Genomic DNA, 15,852 nt, shown 5'->3' on the forward strand with positions numbered 1-15,852 from the left:
ATCTGGCAATGGCTTCAGTTCACAAGTCAACCACCGTCAGCTACTAGGTGAGCTGTAACAGAAGGATGTCAGGGTCTTAGATGGGGTCCAGACCAGATTGACCAGAAAGCAGGAGTCAGTCCTGTGGAGAGACTGGACATGCTGTTCTCTTCCTGAACTCAACGAGAGGGTTCTAAAAGTGATCAGACAGGCAGCCCTTCCTGCCCAGCTTCCTTCCCACAACTAATTCCAGATACCAAAGCACTCTCCAACCAATCACTGCACTTCATACTGCCCAGCTGGGGTTGACAGCGGAGTGAGCAGTTATCACAAGTCATGTGATTTGAGGGAGCTTTATTAAAACAAGATTGCCTATATCTATCATGATCTTTCAATGACCTCTTTTAAAGAAACCAGTGTGGGTATCTCCACAAAACCTGGAATCTTTTTACAATCCTTAAAAAATTAAGTCCTCCAAGAATTGGCACATATAAAGTGTCCATGTAACAAAAGTCTTCAATGCTTTTTGATTGGCTAACTAAAAAAGAATGGATAGAGGTTTGGTTAACAGAAGACACAGATTTAAACTACATAGCTAAGATGGGAGATGCAGAGAATGTTTTGCAGCCTACATTTGTATAATCTAGAATGCAATAGCTGAAATGGTGAATCAAAAGACAATGGATATAAATATAAGACATTCTGGAAGGCTACGGGATAAGAACACGGAATAGGATTCACTGGATAGGTCTTACAGCTCATTGCCTGCTATAATTGAGTCCCGTCTCCAGTGCATGTTTTGTTATTACTGGAAGGAATTCTGTTCACCAGCTTTTGCAATAATTCTGAAAAGTAACAGCATAATTGTTCATTCTTTATTGTCAATTACATCAATTGTCATGTATTTAATGAGATGCTGTTGTCACAAATTGGTTTTCTAAACTACATAAGGCCATGTCATGAAATTAACAGTGCATTTTAAAAAGAACAACAACATCCTCCTTTCCAGCTGATAATATACAATTAAGATTCACAGATATTATTCAAAACTTTGGTTTGGTGGTCTGTAATGTCACCTGGACACCTTCCCCCTCCTCGCTATGACTGCTCATGCTTATTGTGTCATGATTTTAACATAATATTTTCACATTCTCAGTGGGGCCTGGAAAATAAGGGGAAAAGACAGACCTCTGAAGAATCTACATGGAGCTACAGTCTTTGTTTAGGGGAATGATTTGAGTCTACAGAGATTCCATGAGGGATAATTCATCACATTCCTTACACTCATCTCTCATATAAAAAAGGTGGCCCCAGTGATTTGGAATAAATAGGGAGAGAGGGGGAGGTGGACCGAAGATGGAGAGAAAAGAAGCTTTAAATTGAGGGGTGAAAGATATAGGACAGATGTCAGAGGTAGTTTCTTTACTCCGAGAGTAGTAAGGGAATGAAACGCTTTGCCCGCAATGGTAGTAGATTCGCCAACTTTAGGTACATTTAAGTCGTCATTGGATAAGCGTATGGATGTACATGGAATAGTGTAGGTTAGATGGGCTTGAGATCGGTATGACAGGTCGGCACAACTTCAAGGGCGGAAGGGCCTGTACTGTGCTGTAATGTTCTATGTTCTAAGATAGGTAGAGAGGAGAGAGGAGAGTATAGGTGAGGAGGTAGGGAGGGGATAGGTCAGTCCAGGGAAGATGGACAGGTCAAGGAGGCGGATGAAGGTGGTAGGAAGAAAATGGAGGTGCGGCTTGGGGTGGGAGGAAGGGATGGGTGAGAGGAAGAACAGGTTAGGGAAGCAGAGACAGGCTGGGCTGGTTTTGGGATGCAGTGGGGGAGGGGACGAGCTGGGCTGGTTTTGTGATGCAGTGGGTGGAGGGGAAGAACTGGGCTGGTTTTGGGATGCAGTGGGGGAAGGGGAGATTTTGAAGCATGTGAAGTCCACATTGATACCGTTGGGCTGCAGGGTTCGCAAGTGGAAATGAGTTGCTGTTCCTGCAAACTTCGAGTGGCATCATTGTGGCTCCGCAGGAGGCCCATGATGGACAGTTCATCTAAGGAATGGGAGGGGGAGTTGAAACGGTTCGCGACTGGGAGGTGCAGTTGTTTGTTGCGAACCGAGCGGAGGAGTTCTGCAAAGCGGTCCCCAAGACTCCGCTTGGTTTCCCCGATGTAGAGGAAGCCACACTGGGTACAATGGATACAATATACCACATTGGCAGATGTGCAGGTGAAAACTGCTTGATCTGGAAGGTCATCTTGGGGCCTGGGTATCCCACATCTGCCAAATGTGATATATTGTATCCATTGTACCCGGTGTGGCTTCCTCTACATCGGGGAAGCCACGCGGAGACTTGGGGACCACTTTGCAGAACACCTCCGCTCGGTTCGGAACAAACAACTGCACCTCCCAGTCGCGAACCGTTTCAACTCCCCCTTCCATTCCTCAGACGACATGTCCATCATGGGCCTCCTGCAGTGCCACAATGATGCCACCCGAAGGTTGCAAGAACAGCAACTCATATTCCACTTGTGAACCCTGCAGCCCTACGGTATTAATGTGGACTTCACAAGCTTCAAAATCTCCCCTCCCCCCACTGCATCCCAAAACCAGCCCAGCTCTTCCCCTCCCCAAACTGCATCCCAAAACCAGCCCAGCCTGTCTCTGCTTCCCTAACCTGTTCTTCCTCTCACCCATCCCTTCCTCCCACCTCAAGCCGCACCACCATTTCCTACCTACCACCTCATCCCGCCTCCTTGACCTGTCCATCTTCCCTGGACTGACCTATCCCCTCCCTACCTCCTCACCTATACTCTCCTCTCTACCTATCCTCTTTTCTCTCCATCTTCTGTCCGCCTCCCCCTCTCTCCCTATTTATTCCAGTTCCCTCTCCCCATCCCCCTCTCTGATGAAGGGTCGAGGCCCGAAACATCAGCTTTTGTGCTCCTGAGATGCTGCTTGGCCTGCTGTGTTCATCCAGCTTCACAATTTGTTATCTTGGATTCTCCAGCATCTGCAGTTCCCATTATCACTCAGCCCCAGTGATTTAACTGTGTCCTAAATGGTGCTGTGCAGAAGTTATGCTCTCAGCTGTATCAGTTATAATGATGTGATTTGATTTGATTTATTATTGTCACTTGTGCGTAGGTATAGAGAATGTTTTGTTTTGTGTCCAGTACAGGCAGATCATACCATGCAAAGTGCACAGGGGTAGCAGAACAGAGCGAGGAATACAATGTTATGGCTGCAGAGAAGCTGAACGTCTGAACTAATTTTGCAAAAAGTCAATATAAGAACTCTTTTAAAAAATTGCACCGTGAATATTCAGTGAGAACAGCTGCTGCTGGTGACCAACAGGCGATCTGCTCAAGGGACAGGCTGTTCCAAGATCTCATCTTGCCTGGAAGTTGCCCAACGTAAGAACAATGCCCCTCCTTCAGAACTGGGTCAGGGGAGAACAGTGAAGGTGTGTTTTCAACTTTTCTCCAAAGCCAGAGCTTTGTTGAGTGCAGAACATCCCGGAGAATCTAATCCCCTAGGTGTCATTAGTATGAGCTGGGAAAAGAAGAGCTACAGACCAGATGTACTGTACCATTAACTCCCTTCACTATTTGAACTCTGACTTATGGCCTGTAATGTGGCAGGCGACAGCTATGCAAAATGCAGATAATCTGACTGGATACTTAGATTTGAAGTCTCCAACCAAAGTGAAACTGAAATTCTGTCTCTTGATGACTGTTGAATTAATAGGCATTAATTTGGGGAGTGGGACCATTCTTGTTTCACACATCTCACATCTCTATCAAACACACCTAGCCCAGATGTAATACAGCCAAATGCATCCCAAAATGTTGCCCCAACAACATACCTTAACCCAAACTTCAGAAAACTCTTCGCCACGGCACTGTACTTCTCGTTTCTAATTCCAGCCATTACATCTGACTAAGACTGTCATTTGAAATTAGGTTTTGCGCTTCTTCAATATAGGGGAGGGGGCGGTATAGTGGAATTATTGCTCAATTGTTAATCCAGAGACCGAAGTAATGTTCTGGAAACCTGGGTTCAAATCCCACCATGGCGGATAGTCATATTTGAGTTCAATAAAGATCTGGAATTAGGAGTCCAATAATGACCGTATATCCAATACTGATTGTCAGAAATGTCCATCTGTTTCACTAATGTCCCTTAGGGGAGGAAACTGTCATCCTTACCTGGCCTGGCCTACATGTGACTCCAGACCCACAGCAAAGTGGTTGACTCTGAACTGCCCTCTAGGGAATTTGGAATGGGCTGTAAATACAGGCATAGCTAGTGACACCCTCATCCCGAGAAGGTGTTTTAAAAAAAAAAGGTTGAACTCTGACCTCTGGGCAGTAACTTGGCAGAAAGGAAGTATGTGCCTACTCAAATTTGAGCCATTTACTGAAACCAAACCAGCAAATCAATATCATGCAACCCTCAAGGTAAAAATGGCTTCTTCCTCTTCTTCCCCTCAGCCCCAATCCAATTGCTTGTTCTCTTGTTGTAAATGTGTTAAACGTTTGAAGTACAATCCAGTAGTGATTGGAACCAGGTGGATCTTATTGACCATGAGATCCTTGATTGGGATTGTCAACCTGTGCCAATTAAGGAGTCCTGGCTGACAGGTATACACAGGGGATTCAGGGAGTCTCCTGACTTCAGGAACTGACTCAGAGCTGGCAATTTTCAGTTGCAGCAGCGGCGCGAGCGGGAGCTTGGAGCAGGAGCCTGTCGGGAAGCCGGTGAGTCACTGTTTTTGAATCTTTAAAACGCTTACCTCGTGAATAGGCGGAGGTACGCTGAGCAGGAGCCGACACGGGACTGGTGAGTGAGTGAGGTAATATATTTGTGTGGTAGCGTTACCCGAAACACTACCCGGGTCATGTCTCCCACCCATCCTCCTCCTCTAACCAAAAAAAAAGGTTCTGTGTGCCTGATTGGTAAGGTAACAAGTTTATTTTTTATTTTTTTTTAAACAGTCTTGGGAATTTAGAATAATGGGAATGGAGGTCAGGGCAGCTGAATGTTCCTCCTGTGGAATGTGGGAGGTAAGGATCACCACTAGTGTCCCTGCTGACTACATCTGCGGGAGGTGCACCCAACTCCAGCTCCTTGAAAACCGCGTTAGGGAACTGGAGCTGGAGCTGGATGAACTTCGGATCATTCGGGAAGCAGAGGGGGTTATTGACAGGAGTTACAGGGAGGTAGTCACTCCTCAAGTACAGGAAAAAGGCAGATGGGTTACGGTCAGGGGATGGAAAAGGAACCGGCAGGCAGTGCAAGGATCCCCTGTGGCCATTCCCCTCAACAATAAGTATACAGTTTTGGATACTGTTGGGGGGGATGACTTACCAGGGGAAAGCAGTGGGGCACAGGTCTCTGGCACAGAGTCTGTCCCTGCTGCTCATAAGGGGGAAGAGGAGCAGAGCATTAGTCATTGGGGACTCCATAGTTAGGGGGACAGATAGGAGGTTCTGTGGGGACGAGAGAGACTCACGGTTGGTGTGTTGCCTCCGAGGTGCCAGGGTGTGTGATGTCTCTGATCGTGTTTTTGGGATCCTTAAGGGGGAGGGGGAGCAGCCCCAAGTCGTGGTCCACATTGGCACCAACGACATAAGAAGGAAGAGAGATGGGGATTTAAGGCAGAAATTCAGGGAGCTAGGATGGAAGCTGAGAGCTAGGACGAACAGAGTTGTTGTCTCTTGTTTGTTGCCCGTGCCACGTGCTAGTGAGGCGAGGAATAGGGAGAGAGAGGAGTTGAACACGTGGCTACAGGGATGGTTCAGGAGGGAGGGTTTTGGATTCTTGGATAATTGAGGCTCTTTCTGGGGTAGGTGGGACCTCTACAAGCAAGATGGTCTTCACCTAAACCAGAGTGGTACCGATATCCTGGGGGGGAAATTTGCTAAGGCTATTCGGGTGGGTATAAACTAATTCAGCAGGGGGATGGGCACCAAAATTGCAGTTCGACTATAGAAAAGGTTGAGAGTAGGGTGGTCCGAAATAAAGTTTCAGGGAAGCAAGATGTGACCAGCAAGCAAGAAGTTGGTTTGAAGTGTGTTTACTTCAATGCCAGGAGCATCCGGAATAAGGTGGGTGAACTTGCAGCATAGGTTAGTACCTGGGACTTTGATGTTGTGGCCATTTCGGAGACATGGATAGAGCAGGGACAGGAATAGTTGTTGCAGGTTCCGGGGTTTAGATGTTTCAGTAAGAACAGAGAAGATGGTAAAAGGGGCGGAGGTGTGGCATTGTTGGTCAAGGACAGTATTACAGTTGCAGAAAGAATGTTTGGGGACTCGTCAACTGAGGTAGTATGGGCTGAGGTTAGAAACAGGAAAGGAGAGGTCACCCTGTTGGGAGTTTTCTATAGGCCTCCGAATAGTTCCAGAGATGTAGAGGAAAGGATAGCAAAGATGATTCTCGATAGGAGTGAGAGAGACAGGGTACTTGTCATGGGGGACTTCAACTTTCCAAATATTGACTGGGAACACTATAGTTCGAGTACTATAGATGGGTCAGTTTTTATCCAGTGTGTGCAGGAGGGCTTCCTGACACAGTATGTAGATAGGCCAAAAAGGGGTGAAGCCACATTAGATTTGGTACTGGGTAATGAAGCCGGCCAGGTGTTAGATTTGGAAGTAGGTGAGCACTTTGGTGATAGCGATCACAATTCTGTTATGTTCACTTTAGTGATGGAAAGGGATAGGTGTATACCACTGGGCAAGAGTTATAGCTGGGGGAAAGGCAATTACGATGAGATTAGGCAAGATTTAGGGAGCATAGGATGGGGAAGGAAACTGCAGGGGATGGGCACATTAGAAATGTGGAGCTTATTCAAGGAAAAGCTCCTGTGTGTCCTAGATAAGCATACCTGTCAGGCAGGGAGGAAGCTGTAGAGTGCGGGAGCCGTGGTTTACGAAGGAGGTGGAATCTCTGGTCAAGAGGAAGAAGAAGGCTTATGTTAGGATGAGATGTGAAGGCTCAGTTAGGGCACTTGAGGGCTACGAAGTAGCCAGGAAAGACCTAAAGAGAGAGCTCAGAAGAGCCAGGAGGAGACATGAGAAGTTGTTGGTGAATAGGATCAGGGTAAACCCCAAGGCTTTGATAGGTATTTAAGGAATAAAAGAATGATGAGACTAAGATCAGGCCCAATCAGGGATAGTAGTGGGAAGTTGTGTGTGGAGTCAGATGAGATAGGGGAAGTGCTAAATGAATATTTTTCAACAGTATTCACTCTAGAAAACGACAATGTTGTTGAGGAGAATACTGAGATACAGGCTACTAGACTAGGTGGGATTGAGGTTCACAAGGAAGAGGTATTAGAAATCCTTCAGCGGGTGAAGATAGTTAAGTCCCCTGGGCCGGATGGGATTTATCCTCGGATCCTCTGGGAAGCCAGGGAGGAGATTGCCGAGCCATTGGCATTGATCTTTAACTCGTCATTGTCTACAGGAATAGTGCCAGATGACTGGAGGATAGCAAATGTGGTTCCCCTGTTCAAGAAGGGGAGTAGAGACAACCCTGGTAATTATTGACCAGTGAGCCTTACCTCAGTTTTTGGTAAAGTGTTGGAAAAGGTTATAAGGGATAGGATTTATAATCATCTAGAAAAGAATAAGTTGATTAGGGATAGTCAGCACGGTTTTGTGAAGGGAAGGTCGTGCCTCACAAACCTTATTGAGTTCTTTGAGAAGGTGACCAAACAGGTAGATGACAGTAAACCGGTTGATGTGGTGTATATGGATTTCAGCGAGGCGTTCGAATAAGGTTCCCCACAATAGGCTATTGTACAAAATGTGGAGGAATGGAATTGTGGGAGATATAGCAGTTTGGATCGGAAATTGGCTTGCTGAAAGAAGACAGAGGGTGGTAGTTGATGGGAAATGTTCATCCTGGAGACCAGTTACTAGTGGTATACCGCAAGGGTCGGTGTTGGGTCCACCGCTGTTTGTCATTTTTATAAGTGACCTGGATGAGGGCGTAGAAGGATGGGTTAGTAAATTTGCAGACGACACTAAGGTCAGTGGATAATAAAACGTGAGGCTGGATGAACACAGCAGGCCAAGCAGCATCTCAGGAGCACAAAAGCTGACGTTTCGGGCCTAGACCCTTCATCAGAGAGGGGGATGGGGGGAGGGAACTGGAATAAATAGGGAGAGAGGGGGAGGCGGACCGAAGATGGAGAGTAAAGAAGATAGGTGGAGAGAGTGTAGGTGGGGAGGTAGGGAGGGGATAGGTCAGTCCAGGGAAGACGGACAGGTCAAGGAGGTGGGATGAGGTTAGTAGGTAGCGGGGGGTGCGGCTTGGGGTGGGAGGAAGGGATGGGTGAGAGGAAGAACCGGTTAGGGAGGCAGAGACAGGTTGGACTGGTTTTGGGATGCAGTGGGTGGGGGGGAAGAGCTGGGCTGGTTGTGTGGTGCAGTGGGGGGAGGGGACGAACTGGGCTGGTTGAGGGATGCAGTAGGGGAAGGGGAGATTTTGAAACTGGTGAAGTCCACATTGATACCATATGGCTGCAGGGTTCCCAGGCGGAATATGAGTTGCCGCCACAACCGCCCCAAGAGGATCCCCCTCGTTCTCACACACCACCCTACCAACCTCCGGATACAACGCATTATCCTCCGACACTTCCGCCATTTACAATCCGACCCCACCACCCAAGACATTTTTCCATCCCCTCCCCTGTCTGCTTTCCGGAGAGACCACTCTCTCCGTGACTCCCTTGTTCGCTCCACACTGCCCTCCAACCCCACCACACCCGGCACCTTCCCCTGCAACCGCAGGAAATGCTACACTTGTCCCCACACCTCCTCCCTCACCCCCATCCCAGGCCCCAAGATGACATTCCACATCAAGCAGAGGTTCACCTGCACATCTGCCAATGTGGTATACTGCATCCACTGTACCCGGTGCGGCTTCCTCTACATTGGGGAAACCAAGCGGAGGCTTGGGGACCGCTTTGCAGAACACCTCCGCTCAGTTCGCAAAAAACAACTGCACCTCCCAGTCGCAAACCATTTCCACTCTCCCTCCCATTCTCTTGATGACATGTCCATCATGGGCCTCCTGCACTGCCACAATGATGCCACCCGAAGGTTGCAGGAACAGCAACTCATATTCCGCCTGGGAACCCTGCAGCCATATGGTATCAATGTGGACTTCACCAGTTTCAAAATCTCCCCTTCCCCTACTGCATCCCTCAACCAGCCCAGTTCGTCCCCTCCCCCCACTGCACCACACAACCAGCCCAGCTCTTCCCCCCCACCCACTGCATCCCAAAACCAGTCCAACCTGTCTCTGCCTCCCTAACCGGTTCTTCCTCTCACCCATCCCTTCCTCCCACCCCAAGCCGCACCCCCCGCTACCTACTAACCTCATCCCACCTCCTTGACCTGTCCGTCTTCCCTGGACTGACCTATCCCCTCCCTACCTCCCCACCTACACTCTCTCCACCTATCTTCTTTACTCTCCATCTTCGGTCCGCCTCCCCCTCTCTCCCTATTTATTCCAGTTCCCTCCCCCCATCCCCCTCTCTGATGAAGGGTCTAGGCCCGAAACGTCAGCTTTTGTGCTCCTGAGATGCTGCTTGGCCTGCTGTGTTCATCCAGCCTCACATTTTATTATCTTGGAATCTCCAGCATCTGCAGTTCCCATTATCTCTGATACTAAGGTCAGTGGAGTTGTGGATCGTGACGAAGGATGCTGTAGGTTGCAGAGAGACATAGATAAGCTGCAGAGCTGGGCTGAGAGGTGGCAAATGGAGTTTAATGCGGACAAGTGTGAGATGATGCACTTTGGTAGGAGTAACCAGAAGGCAAAGTACAGGGCTAATGGTAAGATTCTTAGTGTAGATGAGCAGAGAGATCTCGGTGTCCATGTACACAGATCCTTGAAAGTTGCCACCCAGGTTGACAGGGCTCTTAAGAAGGCAAACAGTGTTTTTAGCTTTGATTAATAGAGGGATCGAGTTCGGGAAACAAGAGGTTATGGTGAAGTTGTACAAAACTCTGGTGCGGCCGCACTTGGAGTACTGCGTACAGTTCTGGTCACCACATTATAAGAAGGATGTGGAAGCTTTGAAAAGGGTGCAGAGGAGATTTACTAGGATGTTGCCTGGTATGGAGGGAAGGTCTTACGAGGAAAGGCGGAGGGACTTGATGCTGTTTTCGTTAGAGAGAAGAAGGTTGAGAGATGACTTGATTGAAACATATAAAATAATCAGAGGGTTAGATAGGGTGGATAGGGAGAGCCTTCTTCCTAGGATGGTGACGGCGAGCACGAGGGGGCATAGCTTTAAATTGAGGGGTGAAAGATATAGGACAGATGTCAGAGGTAGTTTCTTTACTCAGAGTAGTAAGGGAGTGGAACGCTTTGCCTGCAACGGTAATAGATTCGCCAACTTTAGGTACATTTAAGTCGTCATTAGATAAGCATATGGATGTACATGGAATAGTGTAGGTTAGATGGGCTTGAGATTGGTCTGACAGGTTGGCACAACATCGAGGGCCAAAGGGCCTGTACTGTGCTGTAATGTTCTGTTCTATGTCACATGATGCACATGTAAATAAAATGTGACTTGGTGACGGGACACTGGCTTGTGTGTAATTATTTCATATCCCCAATCGGATAGCTCTGGATTCTCCACAAACCACGATTAATATGTAGGGTGTTCCTGGAGGCAAACATCGGGGAAAATCATGAGAGATTAAAACGTGGGTGCAGCATTTTCTTGATATGAATAACCCTAATACCCTAATCCTCCTTGTTCATGGAGATGGGGGCAAAGGGAAGAATCGTCAAGAGTTAGCCAATTGAATACGGAACATTTCGGCTTTCTGGTTGGTGTGAGATGGTGAAACTCTGTTCATGTGGTCATATCAGTTGACCAGGGTGGGAAGGGAAGGGTAAAGCAGAAACCTGTAGTTCTCTCAGAATCATCCATAATCCTTGAACTCACCCAAATATCAACTTTTTACGTGCAATCCCGAGTACAGAACACACATAGAACTTCCGACTCTGTCAATATGGAATCTAGCAAGGTACCTAACTTGATGTCTATCCATCTATTCCCTGTTGAGGTCTTCAAATATGGATCATACAAGTAACTTATGTTTAGACAGTGTCTTTAACCTGAGGACCTCCCAAAGTGTTTTACAGCCAATTAAGTGCTTTTTGAAGTGTAGCCATTGTTGTAATGTTCGAAATCAGGATTAGAAACACTGACTTTTTCTCCCCCTCCCTAGCCTGAGGATGTTAAGACTAGTTGCAGTATCCTGACTGCTAAAGATTTCAGTTAACTCATAAGGGACCAGTAAGCACTGTTCCAGTCAGCGTGGCTTTGTAACCCAATGGGCAATGCATTTACTTCAGAGTTTAGATTTAGGTTTTAATGTGACCTGTATTTGGGTTAAATTCGTGGCTGGAAGCCTGCAGGGTTAGTCAGTATCCATGAATCCATGACCTTGGCATTAATAGCACAATGTTCTAACCATGTGAGTTAACAAACCAAAATATAATAGCTAAACAATGTGGATGGTAGAAATCTGAAATGAAAACAAAAAGTGCTGGAGAAACACAGCAGGTATGGCAGCACCTGTGGAGAGAGAAACAAAGTTAACTTTTTGAGTCCAATGATTCTTCTTCATCAGACTCAAAATTATCATAGGATCCCTACAGTGTGGAACCAGGCCCTTTGGCCCAACAAGTCCACACTGACACATTACCCTATAACTCACCTTATCTATACATCCCTGAACACTATGGGCAATTTTGCATGGCCAATTCACCTAGCCTCCACATCTTAGCACTGTGGAAGGAAACCGGAGCACCCGGAGGAAACCCACAGAAACACAGGGAAACGCCACACAGGTTTGTTTCTCTCTCCACAGATGCTGCCAGACTTTCTGAGTTACTCCAGCATTTTCTGCATTTACTACATACTTTGGGAAAGGCCCTTCATAAAGTCAATAAAAACTGAACGTGCTGTTCAATACTGAGCAACTTTGGTAGCATGTGTGAAAGAGAGAGAGAAGGAGAGATACAGAAGCGTGAACATTTCAGGTCAATGAGCTTTGATCAGAAGTCCTGCTGTGAGGTCACAGAAACGTCAGCTCTGTTTTACTCTCCGCAGATGCTGCCTGATGTGCTGAGTATTTCCAGAATTTTCGTGGTTTTATTCCAGTTTTCTAGCTCTCAGAGTATTTTACTTGAATGAGGTGACAAATTATAGCACAGGGAAAGAAAAGCATACAGCATCTTTCTACAATTCCCTCTCTCCAACTGAGCCGTTCCTTACTGCCTGCAGGAATCGGGTGGAAGCAATGGAATAGAGTGGCGTATTACAAATCAAACCATATACGGTAAGAAACAGTTTCCCGGCGAGGGTTGGGCACAGGCCATCCACATGTCCGGCACATCTGACAAAATATGGATTGTATGGAATCTACGACTTAACCAAAAACTGGAAGCCTGTGGCTCCTGGCTGTGATATGGTATGATTTCACTCTGAGCTGCACACATTCTGCACAGCACACAACCTTTAAACAAAACATAAAAGACAAAGAGTACATCTGTCCACTGTGCCTTCACAGGGCACTCCACCAAACTAGAAATATGTGCAAAATCCAGGATTACTCAGGCCTCCTCAGTGGGCTTGGGTTGAGGGTTGTGTGTGTGTGTTGGAGGGAGGGGGCGTGTTGGTTGTTGACTGTCACAACTGTTGGTTCTATTCATTAAACACTCCGGAGTTTGCTGTCATATCCCTCAGTTATAGCCCAGTAAGTTATAGTCCGTTGTAAACAGTGCAACTACACGGCGTTGGCCCTTCACACATTGGAAGCGACTGGCCCACCAGGAGGAGTTATCTTTATCTGCGCAGCTTTCTCTATTATTAGTAAACTCTAGTTGCTGAGTTACCATTCACCACACAAAGTGGAGGAAATTTTCAAACTAAACCACAATATATACAGATGTCTATCAAAAGGACTAACTGCCTTTGTTCTAGGGTACTCGCATTCTTGTTAGGATTTGCGCTAACCTGTAATAAATTAAATCTATGCAAAAATACAACTTCAAAGCAAATGGTACAAAACTTGATGCAAGAGACGGGCTGACAGAGTTGATTTTTAAAACCTGTTTTCTTTACGCAGGACTTTGCTAATACACCCTTGATCGTGAACAGAAAAGAGATTTTATTTTCCATCAGCTCGAGAATGGCTAGAAATATTTTTCTTCACTTTATGGTTAGTGTTGGAAATCATTATATTTTCTGAAAAAAAAGCTGTGATACCGGTGTGGCTAGAGTATCATGAGCAGGGCATCATTTAGGACAGACGTACGGCGCTCAAAGGGTTAACACTGAATCAGAAGCGCACTCTTTTCAAAGCCACTTTCCTCCAGAAACTACGCTCCTGCACTGAGCTTCCTGATCTGTGGGATAAAAGAAATAAAAAGGAGGAAGTCCAACGGTACTTACTGTCCACGGGGTTGATGTAATCTGTTATGTGCGTCGCACTGCCTGTTCCACCGGTCTGCATCAGGATGTCACCATACGGGCTTCGATGACTGGCCATTAGAGTCATTTGATGATAGTATTCAGCTGGATTAGCTCCTGGTGGGGGAGGAGGCAGGCTAAACAGACCTCTGTCCTTCAAGTGCTCATGAGGAACTGCAGGGCAGAAAACAAGATACCCGTTCCTAAACTTGCAAAAAAAAACCTTTGTGATTTTCTGCACTGACGTCAGACATCCCTCTGCTACCCAGATGGAAGCTATCCCTGCTGCTCAGTGACGGTAGTTTGGGCGTGTTTGTGTAGAACAGAGCTCAGCGAGCTGGGGCCTCCACATTCCAGTGTTTCCTCAAACTCATAAACAAACCCTGGCTGCATCGAATGACTTCAGGCATGAAGAGAGAGAGAGGGCGAAAATAAATCACAGCAGTAAAGGTATGAACACTTAGAATCATGGCCACTCCACGTCTAAAGTCAGTAAGCGTGACTTTTATTCCTCAAAAGCAGACTCGTGCAGTCCCAGCTAAACCCATTCACACATGTCCACTCAGACCCTTCCCCAGGTATCCTCTAATACAGTGTTGGGTGCATGCACACAATATACATATGTTCCGAAAACCTACTGGTTGAATTTATCTAGTTTAGACATGAAGCAAAGTCGTTAAGGCCACGGGCTGGAGTAACTTTCTGACAGAACCTCCACCTTCAACAAGACTCCAATGTTTTCATTCATTTAGAAAAACTTGAGAGTTCCGCTGCGCCTGCTTCATTTCTCTTCATGTAGCAAGACAATCTTAACCCTTACATTATTGACTACCTGATCACACTTTAATTGTGCAGACCAAAATAATGATTTAATCTCACTGTTGCATTAGCAATGGAGCAACAACTAGCGCTAGAAACTTCAGAAAATCGTTTCACGGATACACATTTTGAATATTACACCGATCGCTCAATATTCAAGGGATTAGATTTCACTTTCTTTCCGGAATCCAAGTAGCCTTTGTGAGCCTATACCACATTATTTCCTACTCAGCTTATTTTGTCACAATTTTGTGACCTGTGTTTATTATTAACATTTAGACTTTAAGCAGGTATCTTATGTAACCAATGACCTGTTATCAACTTTGTACCTCTATGTAATAAAAGCTTCAAATTAATATTTTTAGAGATCTCTGCTTGCAGTTCCATTTTATTGCAATTACCCATGACACAAAATGATTGTTAAACTTTTGCCTGTATTTAATGCAACCAATGCTCCTGTGTGCGCAAACATCTAAGAATGCTTTTTCACTGAACTTCAAAGTTTTACAATGATCACTTAGGGAACAGGATTTAGACAGAAAGGAGAATAAATCCCTGGTTTGCTGTTTACATCCATGCACCTCGTCTGAAGTCAGGGGCAAAAACATACAAAACAGAACAAATCTTGATGACTGTAAAGTGACCATCATTTTAGTTCATACCTGACACACAAAACTAGATCAGCTCTATAAATAACACCTGATGCTGCCTTTCAAGATACATGTCCGTTGGAGAGGACATCTTGCGAAGTCATTAACATCATGTGATACTGTCCTTCCCTTAGTTTGTCTGTTTGTCAAACCTTCTTTCGATGGTTTTGTTTTCCCTCTGGACTGTCCTGGTTACAGTTCCATGTTTTGCTTTCCACAAAGTTAGTTTTCATCTGAGCCTTTGCTGCCTTTTTGTTTTATTCACTCATGGGATGTGGGCACCACTGGTTGGGCCAGGATTTGTTGCCCATCCCCTAACTGCCCTTGAGTAGGACGTGGTCGAACTGCTGCAATCCATTTGGCGCACGTACAATCACGGCGCCATGAAGAAGGGAATTCCAGGAATTTGACCTATTGACAGTGAAGAAACAGCATTATACTTCCACGTCAGGGTGGTGAGTAACCTGGAGGTGAACTTACGGGAGGCGGTACTTTTAGCGGCTGCAGAAACACCTGTTTCCCTTACAATTCAATGCCCGTCCACTAATAACCGTACCAATCTTTGTCTTTCCCCTTGAGCAGCAGACCAACCCGGGTACCAATTAATTGGCTGCTATTGCTTTCCCCTGCACATTATCTACAACGGTAGAACTGTTCAAAAGGAGGACGGCCATAGGGGACTCCTGCAATACCTGCCTTCCTCTACTCTGCCTGGTGGTCACCCATACCCTCACTGCCTGATCAGTCTTCACCTGTGGTGCGACATGTGACCACCTCAGTAAATGTGCTGTCCATGAGCTGCTCAGTATTGTGAATGGTACTCTGCAGTAAATTTACCCACAGATCCAGCTCCAGCTCCAAAATTAGGTTAGTCAGCAGCTGCAGCT

General features: G+C 46.3%; 1 protein-coding gene across 5 annotated transcripts in view; it reads right to left on the reverse strand.

The window, feature by feature from the left end:
* The window catches only part of gli2a (GLI family zinc finger 2a), a 382,695-nt gene that overhangs the window by 93,354 nt on the left and 273,489 nt on the right, over nt 1-15,852 (reverse strand). For all 5 annotated transcript variants that reach the window (XM_059647512.1, XM_048535196.2, XM_048535193.2 and 2 more), the window contains one exon: nt 13,479-13,670. In XM_059647512.1, coding sequence (XP_059503495.1) covers nt 13,479-13,670 — 192 coding nt within the window. The remainder of the gene's footprint in view (nt 1-13,478; nt 13,671-15,852) is intronic.

The sequence above is a fragment of the Stegostoma tigrinum genome, chromosome 7 (assembly GCF_030684315.1).
Source record: "Stegostoma tigrinum isolate sSteTig4 chromosome 7, sSteTig4.hap1, whole genome shotgun sequence".
NCBI classification, from domain to species: Eukaryota; Metazoa; Chordata; class Chondrichthyes; order Orectolobiformes; family Stegostomatidae; genus Stegostoma; species Stegostoma tigrinum.